This window comes from Erinaceus europaeus, chromosome 8 (assembly GCF_950295315.1).
Source record: "Erinaceus europaeus chromosome 8, mEriEur2.1, whole genome shotgun sequence".
Classification (NCBI taxonomy): Eukaryota; Metazoa; Chordata; class Mammalia; order Eulipotyphla; family Erinaceidae; genus Erinaceus; species Erinaceus europaeus.
The window spans coordinates 92,582,067-92,598,478 of NC_080169.1; the positions used below are offsets into that span (position 1 = coordinate 92,582,067).

The following is a 16,412-nucleotide window of genomic DNA, read 5'->3' on the forward strand; positions in this document are numbered from 1 at the left end:
ATGCCTATCTATAACTTGCTCACCTACAGTGTCGATAAAAATAAGAAAAACGTTTACTCTGTCTGTACAGTGAGGATCAGCCAAATGCTCAGAGACATTCTGAGATGGACTCATGGAGGAACAAGTGCTGCATTTTATAGTTTCCTTGTTTTCAAAGTCAGACTCAGAAGAAGAAGTCATCTCTTCCATTAGAGTAACAGAGATTAATGAGCCAGAGAGAACTAATTGTTTGAAGATAAAATATTCAGAAAGAATGAGCACTGTGTATAAATTATCTTTGGCCCTTTACCTGTTTGTGTGTGCAGCCTGTATCTGGTCTGACTTCTGAGATATGACAACAAAATTTTGTGATTATATTGCTACATGAAAGGATTAAAGGAAGGAAATATTTTATGTGACTTTCAGAAAAGTTATAAACTATTTTCTAGAATTTAAAAAATAGCCAGGCAGTGGCACACCTAGATAAACACATTACAGTGCACAAGTAACCAGGTTTAAGCTCCTGGTCCCCACGTGCAGGGGGAAAGCCTCACGAGTGGTGAAGCAGGGCTGAAGGTATTTCCTTGGTCTCCTTCCCTTCTCTGTATCTCCTCCTCCCCTCTCAATTTCTGTCTTTGTCAAATAATGAATATTTAAAAAAAAACACACACTACATGAGAACTTTAAAAATCAGTCTACCAAGTATGGTGAGTTAAGTTCAACATACATGAAATACAAATGAGTATCCTTTCCCTTTCGCATCAAATGCTACGAATTCACTGGCTAATAAGTCTTTTAGTGCTGTCTATTTCAATAAAATTGGATATTAAATTTTGTTTTCAAATTGAAGAAAAAAATACCTGTGAATATGATTTCATTAACAGTTCTCTTTTTAATTCATGTGTAGATGAATCAAATTCATATAATTTTGCAAAAAAATAAAATTTCAAATATAAATTTGATTGGTGAAAAAATGCCTACAAATTCTAGGGATTCAACTGTATATTTGCTTGCAAAAATCAGAATTTCTAGTTATTTAACAACGCATATGTGACTTATTCCCAAACTATTTCTTTGTATGTTGAAATTTCTTGATAACTGTCTATTGTCTATAAACTATTTTACACAATTATTAATATATGTTTCTGCTCACTGAGCCTTAGTTATGTATATGGACTAACCAGTTAAAAGATTGAACTTGAATAAAATCACTAGGTAGCTCATCAAAGTTTTATTTATTTATTATTGGATAGATAAAGAGAAATTGAGAAAGGAGTGGGGTATAGAGAGGGAGAGAGACAGAGACACCTGCAGCCCTGCTTCACCACTCTTTAAGTTTCCCCCCTGCACATGGGGAGCAGGGGCTTGAACCCAGGTCCTTGTGCACTATCATGTAGCTCAGTAAACTCTTAATAATTGGTGACAAGTTTTTAGGGAATTCAACTTAGCCAGAGTTATATAGTAAAGAAAAACTAGAAATAACATATCCAGTAAAACAATAAAGGAGAGACAAAAAATTAGACTGATGAGTATAATAGAGTATCTAAGATGATATTTTCCTCTCAGTAACATAATCTCTAAATAAACCACTAGAGAGTTTCTCATTAGTTTCAGAAACAAAAGTCATACATATTCCGATAGCTCCACTAATGTATCTCCTGTAATGCTGCAGAAGAAAACAGAAGAGAAGACTTGATGTTTATTTATTTCATTTTAAAAAGTAGTGATTTAATACTGATTTACAAAATTATAAGGTAATGGGTAAAATTTCACATCGTTCCCACCACCAGAGTTCTGTGTCTCTACTCTACTACTAGAATTTGCAATAATTCTCTCAAGGTCACATATATGGGTTAGCTATTATTTCAGTAACTATATATATTTGCCCATTTTTTTATGCTCTTACTTTCCCTTCCTTTCATTTAAAAAAAAATTTTATTTATAAAAAGGAAACATTGACTAAACCATAAGATTAGAGGGGTGCAACTCCACACAATTCCCACACCAGAACTCTGTATTCCTTCCTATCCCCTGATAGCTTTCTTATTCTTTAACCCTCTGGGAGTATGAACCCAAGGTCATTGTGGGATGCAGAAGGTGAAAGGTCTGGCTTCTGTAATTGCTTCCCGCTGAACATGGGTGTCCACAGGTCGATCCATACTCACAGCCTGTCTCTCTCTTTCTCTAGTGGGGAAGGGCTCTGGGGAATCAGAGGTCCAGGACACATTGGTGGGTTTGTCTGTCCAGGGAAGTCTGGTCAAAACTTGATGTTTATACAAACTAATTTTCACTTGCTACATTAAGATAATACTTGATTTTAAAGTATTCAATTTAGCAAAGCTAGTCTATCTTAATACTTAAAATGTATCTGAACTTAACCAGCACTAATTGTTTACACTCAGTATTTACTTGTGAAACAAGCATAATGTTTGTCACTTTTAGTTATTCAGTATGGGGATTTCTTTATTTTATTTTTTTTTAAAAAGGTTGTGGGCAGGGGAGACAACATTATGGTTATGCAAACAGACTCCCATGCCTGAGGCTCCTAAGTCCCAGGTTCAATCCCCCACACCACCAGAAGCCAGAGCTTAGCAATGATTTGGTGTCTCTCTCTCTCTCTCTCAAAAATAAAATTAATAAAAAAAAAGATGTGTGTACAAAAAAAATGTTGAAGAGTCAGAGAGATAACTCACTGGTACCGAATGTGCCTTGCCTTGTGTGCATGGCACTAGCATCACTGGAACCACATAGGATTGTGGCCTATCAGGGAAAGCTCTGTGGTATCACTTTCTGCTTCTCTATCTGAAGAAAACGGGTGGGGCTCACTTTCCTGCATGCTTCTCTCAATTCATACCAAATGATATTGCATCCACGGATCCCAACCTAATCAATGCTACAAGTACCACCTCAGCATGTTTCACTTCACTGTGTCCAGACACATGGGATTGTCAACCCTTCACCCTCATTACTCAGGTGAGACCTTTCCTTTCATAATATTCTCTAATTCCATTCCAGGTGGTTCACTTCCTAACAAAGTCCCAAAGGCTAAATATAGACCAGGTCCTATGAGACAGAGCATATGTCCACATGTATCCATAAATTAGGGCAGAATATATACCTGTAAGCAAAAGTACACAATAGTCTGTAGTGAGTCAGTATAAAGTTCATAATGAAATCATGTCTACTTAGACTTAGATACCCTCCTCACCTACTTGCCATTACAGTTCTCTCACTCACTCCAAAGCTAACCTTATCAAAGCAAGGCCTGTAAAAGCTGAATAAGGGCAAGAGACTGGCATACTTTAATTATGACTCTTTAGTCACTATCAGGCCACCCCATCAGCTGGGGCCCTAACTGGGGAGTTCTGAGATTCCTAAACAGACATGATGGGCCTAGACCTCAAATAAATCCCTCTCTCCATTGTTACCTGGCATCTCTATTAGGAACAACACAATAGACCCCTTTGTGGGTCCCCATAGGACCTTGCCCTCAACTTGGATCAACAATGGTAGAGAATGTTCCATCCTCCGAAGGGAGGCTGAACAACCTACTCTATCTACCACCTGAGGAAGATGGGTCCTGATATTAAGGCCGCTTGGAATGTTCCTACTTATGACCACACAATGTGAGCTCAGATCTACAGGGATGCAGAGGTCACACAGGCTCCTAAGCTGAATATGGGCTCCTGGTCAGATTAAATCAATGGGGGTTACAGTCAACAATATTTATACCCCTTTCCCATATTAGGGAGTTACTCTCTTCCCTGATCCAGCTTTCTGGTCCTTTTTCCAGCCATGACATCATCTCCCCAGACAATAACTTAGATCCATCCCCATATCAAATTTCAAGCTCAGGGGAAAGAAAAAAAAAAAAAACTAGTATAGCCACAGGCCCTTTGGAATATAACTAAAATATGCCTACTAGCTATCTACAAAATGCAGACCCCCCCTCCAACTCTTTATCTGCACTATTCCAGCCTTTAGGTTCATGACTAGTCAACAACTTGCTTGGCTTTATATGTTAACTCTCTTTTCAGCCAGGTTCCAGATGCTACCATGGTGCCAACCAGACTTCCCCACCAATGTGCCCTGGAGCTCTGCTTCCTCAGAGGCCTGCCCCACTAGGGAAAGAGAGAGGAAGGCTGGGAGTATGGATTGACTTGCCAACACCCATGTTCAGCGGGGAAGCCAGACCTTCCACCTTCTGCATCCCACAATGACCTTAGGTCCATACTCCCAGAGGGTGAAAGAATAGGAAAGCTATCAGGAAAGGGGATGGGCTACAAAGTTCTGGTGGTGGGAATTGTGTGGAGTTGTACCCCTCTTATCTTACGGTTTAGTCAATGTTTCTGTTTTATAAATAAAAAATAAAAGAAATAAAAGAGATAAAAGTAAAAAAGAAAAAAAGCTATTTTGAAGAAATGAAATAGTCAAAGTGCAAGGCACAGACTCCACAAAATAAATAAATAGGCTGAAGAGAAGGAAGGATGACACCTTATTTTGTAGAATGCTGCTCTGGCCTTTCTCTCTTTTCTCTGACCCCCACTTCCTATTACCAGTTCATAAAATAAAATTAAATTAAAATGGATCTCTGAAAAAAAATTTCCTGTTCTTGCCTCCAGGTATTCCCTTTACACCTGGTAGAGAACTGGCCGCCAATTCACATGAAAAATCTCCATATGTCCCTTTTACTTCCATAAATAGATATCATCATCTGTCATCCACAAACAAAAAATTTCATGCCAAGTACTTGTCAAAGAACATAACCTTCAAATGTCCAATGCCTACGTAAGTTTGAGTTATTTTATCCTATGGTCATTCTTTTTTTTTTCTTTTTTTTTTTTTTCCCTCCTTATCCTATGATGAAGTGCCAGATCCCAAATCTGGTTCCACATTAGTATAGTAGTAATACCCTTTGTATCAGTGCTTCTCAGCCATGTCTGTGTGTGTGTGTGGGGGGGGTATCCTGTGCAGTGGTATCGCTGAGAACGTATAAAATATTCTTGAATGAACTATATTAAGAAATAAGTCAAGAAGAGGAGGAGAAATACTGAATGATCTCACTCAGAGGTGGAATTTAAGAAACAACAATACAAAGGAAAAAGACAGTAAAACTTTTACTGAGTATGGTGTATTGTCCTAAATCCAAGGGCTCCAGAAAAATGAAGAAATGGAGAAAGCTAGGGGAAAGGAGATTGTGGGTCCTGATGTACGATGGCAGAAAAGTACTTAACGTTGGGGATGAGAGTGTTTTGCAGATACCTATAATAGGGAGATGAGAAATCATATCCATATCTTACCATATGTACTATAAACCATTAATCCCTCCATAAAATTATCTTAAAAATGAAATATTTCTCAAAAGTAAAACAAAAAACTCCTAGTTAAGTCAACTTTTTTTTTTTTTTGTCATTAGGATTTCATCACTCAAGCCAACTTTTTTTCAGAGAGATAGACAGAGAAACAAAGGAAAAACACTACAATACTGAAATTTCCCTCAGTGAGGTAGTGGGCTGGGCTGCATTTGGATTATGAACATGACAAATCAAGTGTGCTATGCAAGTGAGCACTCATGCTGGCTAGGCGTCCATTTCTAATTGTGTGTGTGTGTGTGCAGATACTAAGATAATACATATCTAAGCACCTAAAGGTAAGGCAGAGATAAGGCTGGTATGGGTGAGGAAGGATGATGAGTATAGCAGGAGACAAATGAGGAAAGATGGAGGTCAATTAACAGAAGGATTTTTCAACATTGGTGTTCTGTCAAATATCTAGCAGGTATTGTGAAGGCAGACTGAAGCATTCCAGTTCCAAGGTTTCTGATCTAGCAGACCTAATGGTGAGTCTCAGAGCTGGCAAGTATAAAAACAGTATACTAGAAAAAAAAAAAGTAATGTCAATGTAACAATAGCTCCATGGTCCCTGGAGTGTGGGCGCAGACTCATAAAATGCCTAAAATTTGAAGTATTCTAACAGTGTGAAAGAGATGAAAAAGTAGTAGCATTTGAAACGAAAACAAATACCAACTTTTTTGGGGGGGGAACTTGCAAAATACTAATCCTTCTAGCACTCAAACTCTATCACTTCATAAGATGCATGTCACCACCATTCATTTCCAAATAGTATTTCAGAAGAGTTTATTCTCTGGTTAACAGGACTGGAGTTTTAAGGTTTGGATAAGGTAGACCTACTGGGTTGTTGGAATACTCAACATATTTTTCTATGGAAAAATGCAAAATGACTTTTCGGACAGCCCAATACATTACAGAAGATAATTTTATAGTCCAATCATTAGAATACACTGACATAAAAAAAAAAAGACTGTCTAGGGGGGTCGTGCAGTAGCACCGTGAGTTAAGCGCATATGGCACAAAGCACAAGAACTGGCACAAGGACTGGCGTAAGGATCCTGGTCAGCCTCCCAGCTCCCCAGTTTTGGGGGGTGTCGCTTCATGAGTGGTGAAGTAGGTATGCAGGTACCTATCTTTTTCTCCCCCTTTCTGTCTCCCCTCCTCTCTCAATTTTTCTCTTTCCTATCCAACAACAACAACAATAATAATGACAACAACAAGGGCAACAAAATGGGAAAAATGGCCTCCAGGAGCAGTGGATTCATAGTGCAGGCACTGAGCCCCAGTGACAACCCTGGAGGCGAGAAAAAAAAAAAAAGGAGGAGGAGGAGAAGACGACGATAACTGTTTAGATCTAAGGAGGTGTAATAATAGAAAAGTACAGATTTGCATGTATCAAGTTCCCTTTTTAATTCCTGGCACCATAGTGGTGTTCTGGCTTCCCTCTCTCAACCACAAATCTAATCAAAAGTTCCTTTGAATATATTTTATTTTAATTAGAAATGGATAAAGAGAGAATGATACACAGAGAAAGACACTGCTCAGCTCAGGTTTACGGTGGTGACAGGGACTGAACTGGGGACCTTAGAGCCTCAGACATGAAAATCTTTTACATAACCATCATGCTATCTCCTTAGCCCATTCCCCCACATACCTAGAATAATAGAGTTGCTTAATACTGGAATTAAAAGACAATTATATTCTAGGAATGAGAATGTGACAAAAAAAAATCCAACAAAAATATGATGAAGACCTCACAGGAAAAATGGAGGGATGAGGGAGAAAATTACACTAAGCACTCTGTAATTTGCAGCTGAGCAGGAATTCAGGGAGTCCAGTGCATTGCTTCCAATGACTGAGGCCCCAAAATCTACCCCTGGCTAGTAGGATATAGTACTTTTCTGATATCTTAGTCTCACTTTCCATACCTCTCATAAAATAGATGTTTTAATGTGTTCGAGGGCCAGCAAAATTGATCACCTGGATTGTATGACTGCTTTATCATGCAAATGATCCAGGTTTAAGTCTTCCTCCCCCCCATTTCACTGAAGGAAGCTTTAGTGCTGTGATGTCTCTCTCTCTTCTCCTCTTCCCTTTCTCTGAAAAAGGCAGCTCAGAATGATGAAGGGCCATGATGACAAAAAAGTAATTAAAAAAATAAGACACTCAGTAGTTAATGTAACAACATTGAAGATAATGCTTAAAAAATATGCATAAAAGTCCTAACAAAACATAAGTTTGGACAACATACTGGTAGCTACCAGAGGAAAAGGAGATGTGTAGGGCAAAAGGTAGAAGATAGTCAGTGTACTGGATCATAGAGGAAGAAAACTAGACTTCTGGTCTCATATAGTTTCTATCCACCACAATTCAGTAGACCCTGAAAAAATTCAAGTGTGGGTACCTTTGTGGAAGTATGAGACTTTTTTTTTGGAGCTTATAGTGTTGAAAGCCAATGTCACTTTAATAAAAATAAAATTCAGAACAAAAATTAAGTTTAACTCGTGTACAGAAATGTGTTAAAAATGATTTTTCATCCTGAAAAGTGAATTTTCTTACTCATAGTGAGTAGTCTAACAGGAAGTATAGTTAACTTATCCAAGATACAGTTCTTTATGAAACATACCATACAGAAACATATTTCTACTACATTTTATCTGTAGGAGCAGTATTTTCCATTAGATAAGAACAAACTGACTTGTGTTATTCCACTAACTGGCCAGTGAAGAACACATATGGGAATATCTAAGTTATTGACATATATACCTAGAACTTGTCATACAATTTTCTTTGGTATTGACAATTATTGTAGTGGGTGTGAGATATAAGCTGGGTTTGTAGAAAACTAAATAAATTATTTCATGGATTATGAACAGAAAGTTTGCACTGTGCATTCTGGTCTTTATAAACTTAATTCAAGCCATTCAAGTTACATAGCTTACACACAAAGCTGACCATAACTCACCCTTCCTAGCTCTTTATCTTCAAGGGCAAGAACCCCAGTGCTCTCCGTGAAGAGTTTCACTTTGACTATGGGTCTAGGATGGGTAGTGGTGAAATCTCCTTGAGTGCCCCATCTGCAATGAAATAACAAAAGTTTTTTTTTTTTTTTAAAGCAGTATTAGTCCCCACCCCACCCACTCCAGATATATGTATCTCTTTAGAAGACATATTAAGCAATTCAGAATCTTTTGTGGCTCCTAAGATTTTTATCTTTCCTTTTGTTTTGGACAGATGGCACAGTCAAGAAGGAAAATAATAATAAGCTTTACAGCATGTAATCATCAATTGACTGGTCCAAAAATTAGCACACTAAACTATGAAACATGGGATGTAATAAGAATTTAGATTAAACTAGAACATTATAGATGTAGCTATTGAAGCTATTATTTTATTAATTCACATACAAATTACAACACCATTTTTATAGATGGCTGAGGAAAATTTAGTATTTGTCTACCCAAGAATTACTCAGAAAACATAAGCCACAGTCTTCTTGGAAAATCTTTACTATATATTTCATTTATATTGTTTAAAGTCAAGGTAATTATCTCATGTCTATGACTTTATGAGAGTTTTAAAAGCTCTTGTCAAAATGAAGAAATAATAGATCATAAAAATGGGTTTGGCAGTTAATTTCCCAAAACGTTCTCCTATGAGTGGAATTAGTCTGTTGACATCTGGCTTTTCAAATCATCACAACAAAATAACATGTTTTCTTGGCACATTTTTTAAATTAATAGCATCTTGTCTTTGCAACAAATCAATTCATTCTAGTTCATTTACAAACTTAATGACAGGCAACTGATATTAAATAATCTTATCAATATTTGTCAGAACAGAGAATACAAGCATGAGAGTCAACACAGCATGAAGGAAAAAATGTCATTTAGAAAAATAGACATAAGGAAAAAAGTTAGCTTTAACAAAATTAAGATTTCTTTGAAAAATAACTCATTGAATAAATTTTAATTTTTATATGCTGCTTTAAACCACTCACCGTTTTCCTGGATAGATCTAAACTTTATTTTATAATCTGTATTCAAAAAGTTTGGGAGATATACAAAACTGAGGAAAACAGCATAATAAAAGTTGAGTAATTGTTAAGGTACAGCCTTATATTTGGCATAGTAGCTAGAGTACTGGATTTGAAAGCATGATGTCCCAAAGCCTCAAATTCCATCCCCAGCATTTCATATGCCAGAGTAATGCTTTAGTTCTTTCTCTAATTAAAAAAAAAAAAAGGTAAAGAAAAGAAAAAGAAATAAGCCTGAGTAAGTAATCAAAATCATGCCATTATCTCCAACCACAGTATTACAACAATGTGACATATATATATATATATATATATGAATGAAGAGGTCATTCCTTCTTGGCATCCCTGCAACCCCCAACCCACAAATTTAGTACCACTTTATTGAGGAAATGTTGATTTGTAGGGTTATTATAGCCAAGGGGGCACTTTTCCACATTTCTGCTTCTCTGAGATAGTTGTACACCTCACCTTTCATCAAACCATCATTCATCAGAGGTCATTATAAAGATAGCTCCACTTCCTCAGAGCCCCACCCTACTAGGGAAAGAGAGAGGCAGACTGGGAGTATGGATCGACCAGTCAAAGCCCATGTTCAGTGGGGAAGCAATTACAGAAGCCAGACCTTCCACCTTCTGCAAGCCACAACGACCCTGGATCTATGCTCCCAGAGAGATAGAGAATGGGAAGGCTATCAGGGGATGGGATGGGATATGGAGATCTGGTTATGGGAATTGTGCAGAATTGTACCCCTCTTATTCTATGGTTTTGTTAATGTCTCCTTTATTAAGTAAAAAAAAAAAAAAAACATTGGCTCAGTTCACTCTTTTGAAATTAAAGCCACATGCTAAAAGTAAGGGAAAGATTCATTTAGGTTGGAAAAGCAGTTTAAATTTCATTTCAGATTTCTAGAAAAGAGAAAACAAAGGATTCTTTTGCTATTTTATAGAATTAAAATGGTCTGAGATAAAACAGGAGTGAAATAAGAATCAAATTAAAATCAGAACCAAAGCAAGGGATTAGAGGAAAACATCAATTTAGTATATTGGCTCTAATTTCTTCAATGTAATCAGGCAATCTGAATGATAGCTCTGGAATAAATTTCTGCAATCTATCTTTTCTACTTAGTAATAGGAGAAATTCTCTTAGTTTTTTAATTGATGGAGTAATGGTTCTCAGTACAATTATTGATACATGTATTATATTTCTCATCTCATCATGATAGGTGTCTACAAAATACTTCCACCATCAGACTAGGTCCTTTTCATCATCATCTATTAAAACCCCAATTCCCCTGCCCAGTCCCCCACCCAAGCCCTTTGCTTTGATGTAGTACACTAAACCTACTTCAAGTTTTAATTTGTGTTTCCTCACTTCTACTCTTGTTTCTTAAGTTCTATTTATGAGTATTATCATCCCATATTCATTCTTATTTTTGGCTTGTCTCACTTAACATGGTTCCTTCAAGCTCCATCCAATATAAAGTGAAGGTGTTGGTGGTATAGTGGTGAGTATAGCTGCCTTCCAAGATAAAGTGAAGAAAATGACCTCCTCATTTTTAATAGCTAAGTAGTATTCCATTATGTGTATATACCACAACTTTCTTAGCCACTCAACTTTTGTTAGATACAAAGCTTGCTTCAAGTTTGGAGCATTACAAATTGTGCTACTTCAAGACACTTTATAATTGAAATAAAGAATTTGTAGTATTTTTTTTAGACACTAATTGATTCCCATGGAATTTTCAGATTTTTTAAACTGAATGATTTTCACAGAAGTTATTTTGTATATTAAATCAATTATATTCTTCTCTTCCAATTTCAAAGTCATTTAAAAATATATTGTTTCCTCTGATAACTTAAAACTCCTATTCTACTCCAAGATGACATTTTTCAAAAGAAAAATATTGACTGTCCTCACATATAACCACTGGGAAACTTTGGGAATTCTGTCTCGTAAGCTCATTTGCCAGCCAGTCTCTAGGAAGTGCAAAGTGTTGTCAACTATACTTTGTTACACAGATTAACACAAATTAGCAACTAGGTATATGTAAAGAATTGTGCACAATTATAAACCTATCAACTTCTAGGAAATGTCCTTTTATTTTCAATCACAAGCAAGCATCATTAAAATTATATAATCTCTCTTCACTATAAAAATCTCTTCTTTAGTCCTTAAAATGGGTCTACCCTATGACCCTGCAGTTCCTTTCTAAGAGAGTTCCTCCAAAGAACACAAAAACACATACTCAAAGAGATCTTGGTACACTTATGTTCAAAGCAACAGTTTGTAATAGCCCCCAAATGTAAGAAACCCAGATGTTCAACAATAGATCAGTGTCTACGAAAGTTGAGGTATATATCCATAATGAAGTACTACTTAGGTGTCAGATATGATAACATCTTCATTTCTACATCTTGGGAAGAAACTGAAGGGATCGTGTTAAGTGAGCTAATAAGTCAGAGGGAGAAGGGAAACTATTACAATGATGTCATCCAGAGATGAAGAAACAGGGTAAAATTTTGACTGGGTAGGGTGTATCACAGCAAAGCAAAGGACTCTGGACCAGATGGAGAGATGGAGGAGGGTGTTCAGTGTTGGTATGCATGAGACCCCTTCTGTTTCATTTGGTTTAAATCCCCCCTGCTTAACACTATTCTATTTACATAACCACTTCATTCTATTTACATAACCACTGTTAACAAGTTCCACCCTCCCTCCAGGGCATTTGTGGTTCAGTGATAGGATTCTCGCCTAATCTGCCCCCTCTTTGTCACACTCTGATTTTCACCAGTCACTTTTCTCTCCACCCTCTCTATGTCACATCCTGTTTCCACCCTACTTCGCAAGTATATATAAAGACAGCATTGTAAGTTTTACTTTACCTTGAGTTTAGCTTAGCTCGGCTTAGATTGTGCTGCGTCCTGCATGAATAAAGAGATACTGCCTACAGCTCAACCATGAGTCCCTGGTCATCTGTCACCTGCCTGTGAAGCCAGCCCAGCGAAAACAACATAGCCCGCACAAAACAACAGTTCAGTATCCAGTGCAACATAGTGAAAAGTGACCTGGGTTAGTGGTGGGAGTACTGTATAGAGACACCTGTAACAGGGAGGTAAGAGACTGTACCAATGTGTCAACAACTCTTTTATACATCACTATTTCCCTAATACAATAATTAAAAAACACACTGGGATTCAGGTGGTAGTGCAGCAGGTTAAGCGCAGGTGGCGCAAAGCATAACAACAGGCATAAGTATCCAGATTCGAGCCCTAGCTCCCCACCTGCAGGGGAGTCACTTCACAAGCAGAGAAGCAGGTCTGTAGGTGTCTATCTTTCTCTCCCCTTGTCTTCCCCTCCTCTCTCCATTTCTCTCCGTCCTATGCAACAACAACGACATCAATAACAACAAGAATAATAACTGCAACAATAAAAAACTTTAGTATGAATAGAGACATAGAGTCTACAATTAGATGCCTCATAGAATTAAAAAAAAAAAAAAACATTTCCACCACTCAGGTGAAGATGAAGACTGTATCAGGGCATTAGAAAAGTCTTCTTCCTAATCATACTGGCCACATATTTCATCCACACCCCACAATACCAAAGTAGTTAGGGCATTTGATTTTATATGGCTATTTTCTCCTAAAAGTGAATATGCTTAACATTTTACTTATAAATGTGTCCAATATCCAGGTTTTCTTATAGTTGGTCTTTTCTGAGTAAAGGAAAATTCTCTTCTGATTTCTACATGAACATACAATATATCATAGATGCATGACATCATAGGTATCTCAGCTATATCTACAAACATTTATAACTACCTCACATAAAAATCCACTTTCTAAAAAGCAATTCATTTCTAGATTTCTATATGTACATGTATCTGTATACACATATATATTTTATATGGAGGATCATGACATATCATAGATATGAAACATACTGTAGTTCTATAGGACATATCTATGATTATTCAATTTAGAATCCAGAAATAGAGTACTTTTGTTAAGCATTTTATCTGTATCTATTGATGAAGATCAGTAATTGGGGTAGATTAAATTAGCTCATTTTATGCTATTAAGATAAACTTGATTTTTTCTTTAAAACCATATTATTAGATTTAGTATGCTAATAATTTATTCAGCATTTTAAGCCTAGCCTATAGATTCAACTTTGTATATTGTCCTTGTCTGCTTTTGTCATGCTACCCTTGTGAAATGAATTGAAAATGCTACATTTTTATCCTCAGGAAGAGTAAGTGAAAACTGAAGAATTATTTGCTCTTTGTAATTCACCTATGAAGTTGCTTGAGTCTTATATCTTTGCTACTGATCCTATTTCTTCATTGGCTATAGTCACTACTAATTATCTAATTATTAGTAACTAGTAATTATCTAGGAATACTTCTAAGTTTCTGAAAACTATGTCAACAGAGTTATGACGATTCCCATATCTTTTTTAATCTAAAGCACCTCTACTTATGTTTCATTTTTATTTTTAGTTATTTATTTTGTAAAGTAATTGTATTTCAGAGGAGAATTATTATGCATAATGTATCAGGAGCCAGCTTTAACTATGTATCATTAATATGGAAATATGTTATTTTCCAATATTCTTCTAAACTTCAAGATCATGCTATTATTTATACACAAACATATATTGTACAACACTATGCTCGACATCAATCCCGAGAATTTAATGTTTTTCTTTTTCATTTCTAACCTGAACAGAGTTGTTTTCTTTTCTTTTCTTTTCTTTTCTTTTCTTTTCTTTTCTTTTCTTTTCTTTTCATGTTCCTATTATTTGTTCTTGATGATCCTCTCTACTGTGTGTTAGTTTCCATTCAAATTAAATTCTGTCCCTTGTTATTTCACTCTCATTTGCCCACGTTAAATCTATTATTTAAAAAAAATCTTTTAAGTTGAATGAATAGCTACTTTAAATAATTTCTTTTGTTTTGGTATATCTAAAGCTATGTATTTCCATGAGCCACTTAAACCACCTAATACAGTTTGGTGGAGGCATTTTAGTGTCTTTGTTTGAGAGTGAGGTGTGATAACATTTTTGAAAAAGTGAGGAATTATACTTCTGAAACATTGATAGTCAAGTAAACCAAAGTAATCCCCCCAAATAATGAGGCTATAGGTTAAAAAAGTGTATCAAAAGCTAAAATGAAAAATTTTCTACTGTAAAATACAAATTAAAAGATAACCCTTGGGAGTCAGGCGGTAATGCAGCGGGTTAAATGCACGTGGTACAAAGCATAAGGACCTGCGTAAGGATCCTGGTTCGAGCCCCCGGCTCTACACCTGCACAGGAGTCACTTCATAAGTGGTGAAGCAGGTCTGCAGGTGTCTATCTTTCTCTCCCCCTCTCTGTCTTCCCCTCTCTGTCCTATCCAACAATGACTACAACAATAAAATAATAAGGACAACAAAAGGGAATAAATAAATACAGAAATATAAAAAATCTTAAAAAAAAGATAACTTTTGTACTGAATAAAATATATATATATCCCTCTTCCTGACTGCTCCCCTACCCAGGTGTTGTGAGGAGGTAAAAAATTATGGATCTATTTTCAGTATTCACACAGCTATCTCCTTGTTTTCTATTTAACTGACATGTTTGAATACTTCTAGAAATTAATAACAATTATCTTCCTACTATCTTTTCTGTATTATGTGATAAAAGAATATGTTACCCTCACTGTCAATTTCTTTGCTCAAGACACACTTTTTCTACTTCTATGAATGTATTATTTATGAGTTTTCAGACTTTCAATGCGTAGCTTCAAAAGAATAAAATATCTACTAAGCATCTTTACAAGGATAGCAGGACTGTCTGGCAATGGAACACAGGGTATTTCAGAAAACTGAAATAACTGACATTAATTATATATTCCTATTAAGTGAATCTTCTAGAATCTTCTATTTGGAGTCAAAATATATGTTCACATCAATCCACCTATTGAGGCCAGTTCTAGAAATTTGTCCTAAAAATAAATATAACTAATGAAAATAGTATAGGCAGGACCATATTCACCATAGCATTAAACATATAGCAAAAACATAAGCAGCCTAATATTTAAATTAATTATATGGCATATGATTAAATATTTGGCTTCTAATTATAACAACGATATGAAAATGTTCTAACGTCATGACTGATAAAAAAAAAGTGAGACACAACACTGAATCTAAATGGGAACTTTTTATTAAAAATATTACTGAATATTTATACTGGACAGTATTTTAATATTCTATTATCAGCAATAAAAATTTATAAGAATCCACTGGAACTTATATATAAACTTGAGATGACAGACAATATATTTCATTACTATATACAGTAATGTGCCCTGCCCTGTTATGTGAGAGTTAGATATCTTCCATGGCCTTTGTATGACAACTAGAAAACTACATTTATACTATGATCTGAAATGGTTCTAAATGTATGGGCATATTTGTTTTAAAGAATGTTGAAAATTATGAATAGTCATGTCAAAAAACAATGAAACCCCTCCATTCAAAATTCCTGTGAACATATAACTTCATGTAATTTGTCTTCCTTCCTTGTCTACTTCCTTCTCTCACCCTCCTCCTGGCCTTCCCTCTTTTCAGTGCTTACTTCTGCTGCAGTTGACCACCGTTTAAGCTAATTTTGACTCTATGTTCTCCCTTTCTTTGTTTCTTAAAATTCCATTTATGAGTAAACGAAGTCAGTATTTTTCCTCCTCTTTCTGAAGTATCTCACAGGAAGATGAAAAAAACTGTACTTATGTGATAACTGCTATCTTATAAACCATTTCCCAAAGTAGTGATTTACATTTCATATATATATGACAGAAACTAAGAACTTGACAGACAGCTCAACCTACATTCCTCATGTATGGCCAGCACTAGAGCATGAAATTATATGTATGTCCAAAAATTGTTTAATTCATCTACCTCTCTATCCTTTTATCCATCCAATTGCGACCAGCATTGGAATGAAAGGCAGTGAGTATTCCCAAAGTTTGAGAGATTTAATATTATATAAAAACATAA

General features: G+C 35.9%; 1 protein-coding gene across 9 annotated transcripts in view; it reads right to left on the reverse strand.

Moving 5' to 3' along the window:
• Window positions 1–16,412, reverse strand: part of CADPS2 (calcium dependent secretion activator 2) — a 614,124-nt gene that overhangs the window by 280,437 nt on the left and 317,275 nt on the right. For all 9 annotated transcript variants that reach the window (XM_060196497.1, XM_060196496.1, XM_060196500.1 and 6 more), the window contains exon 7: window positions 8,296–8,407. In XM_060196497.1, the coding sequence (XP_060052480.1) occupies window positions 8,296–8,407 (112 nt within the window). The remainder of the gene's footprint in view (window positions 1–8,295; window positions 8,408–16,412) is intronic.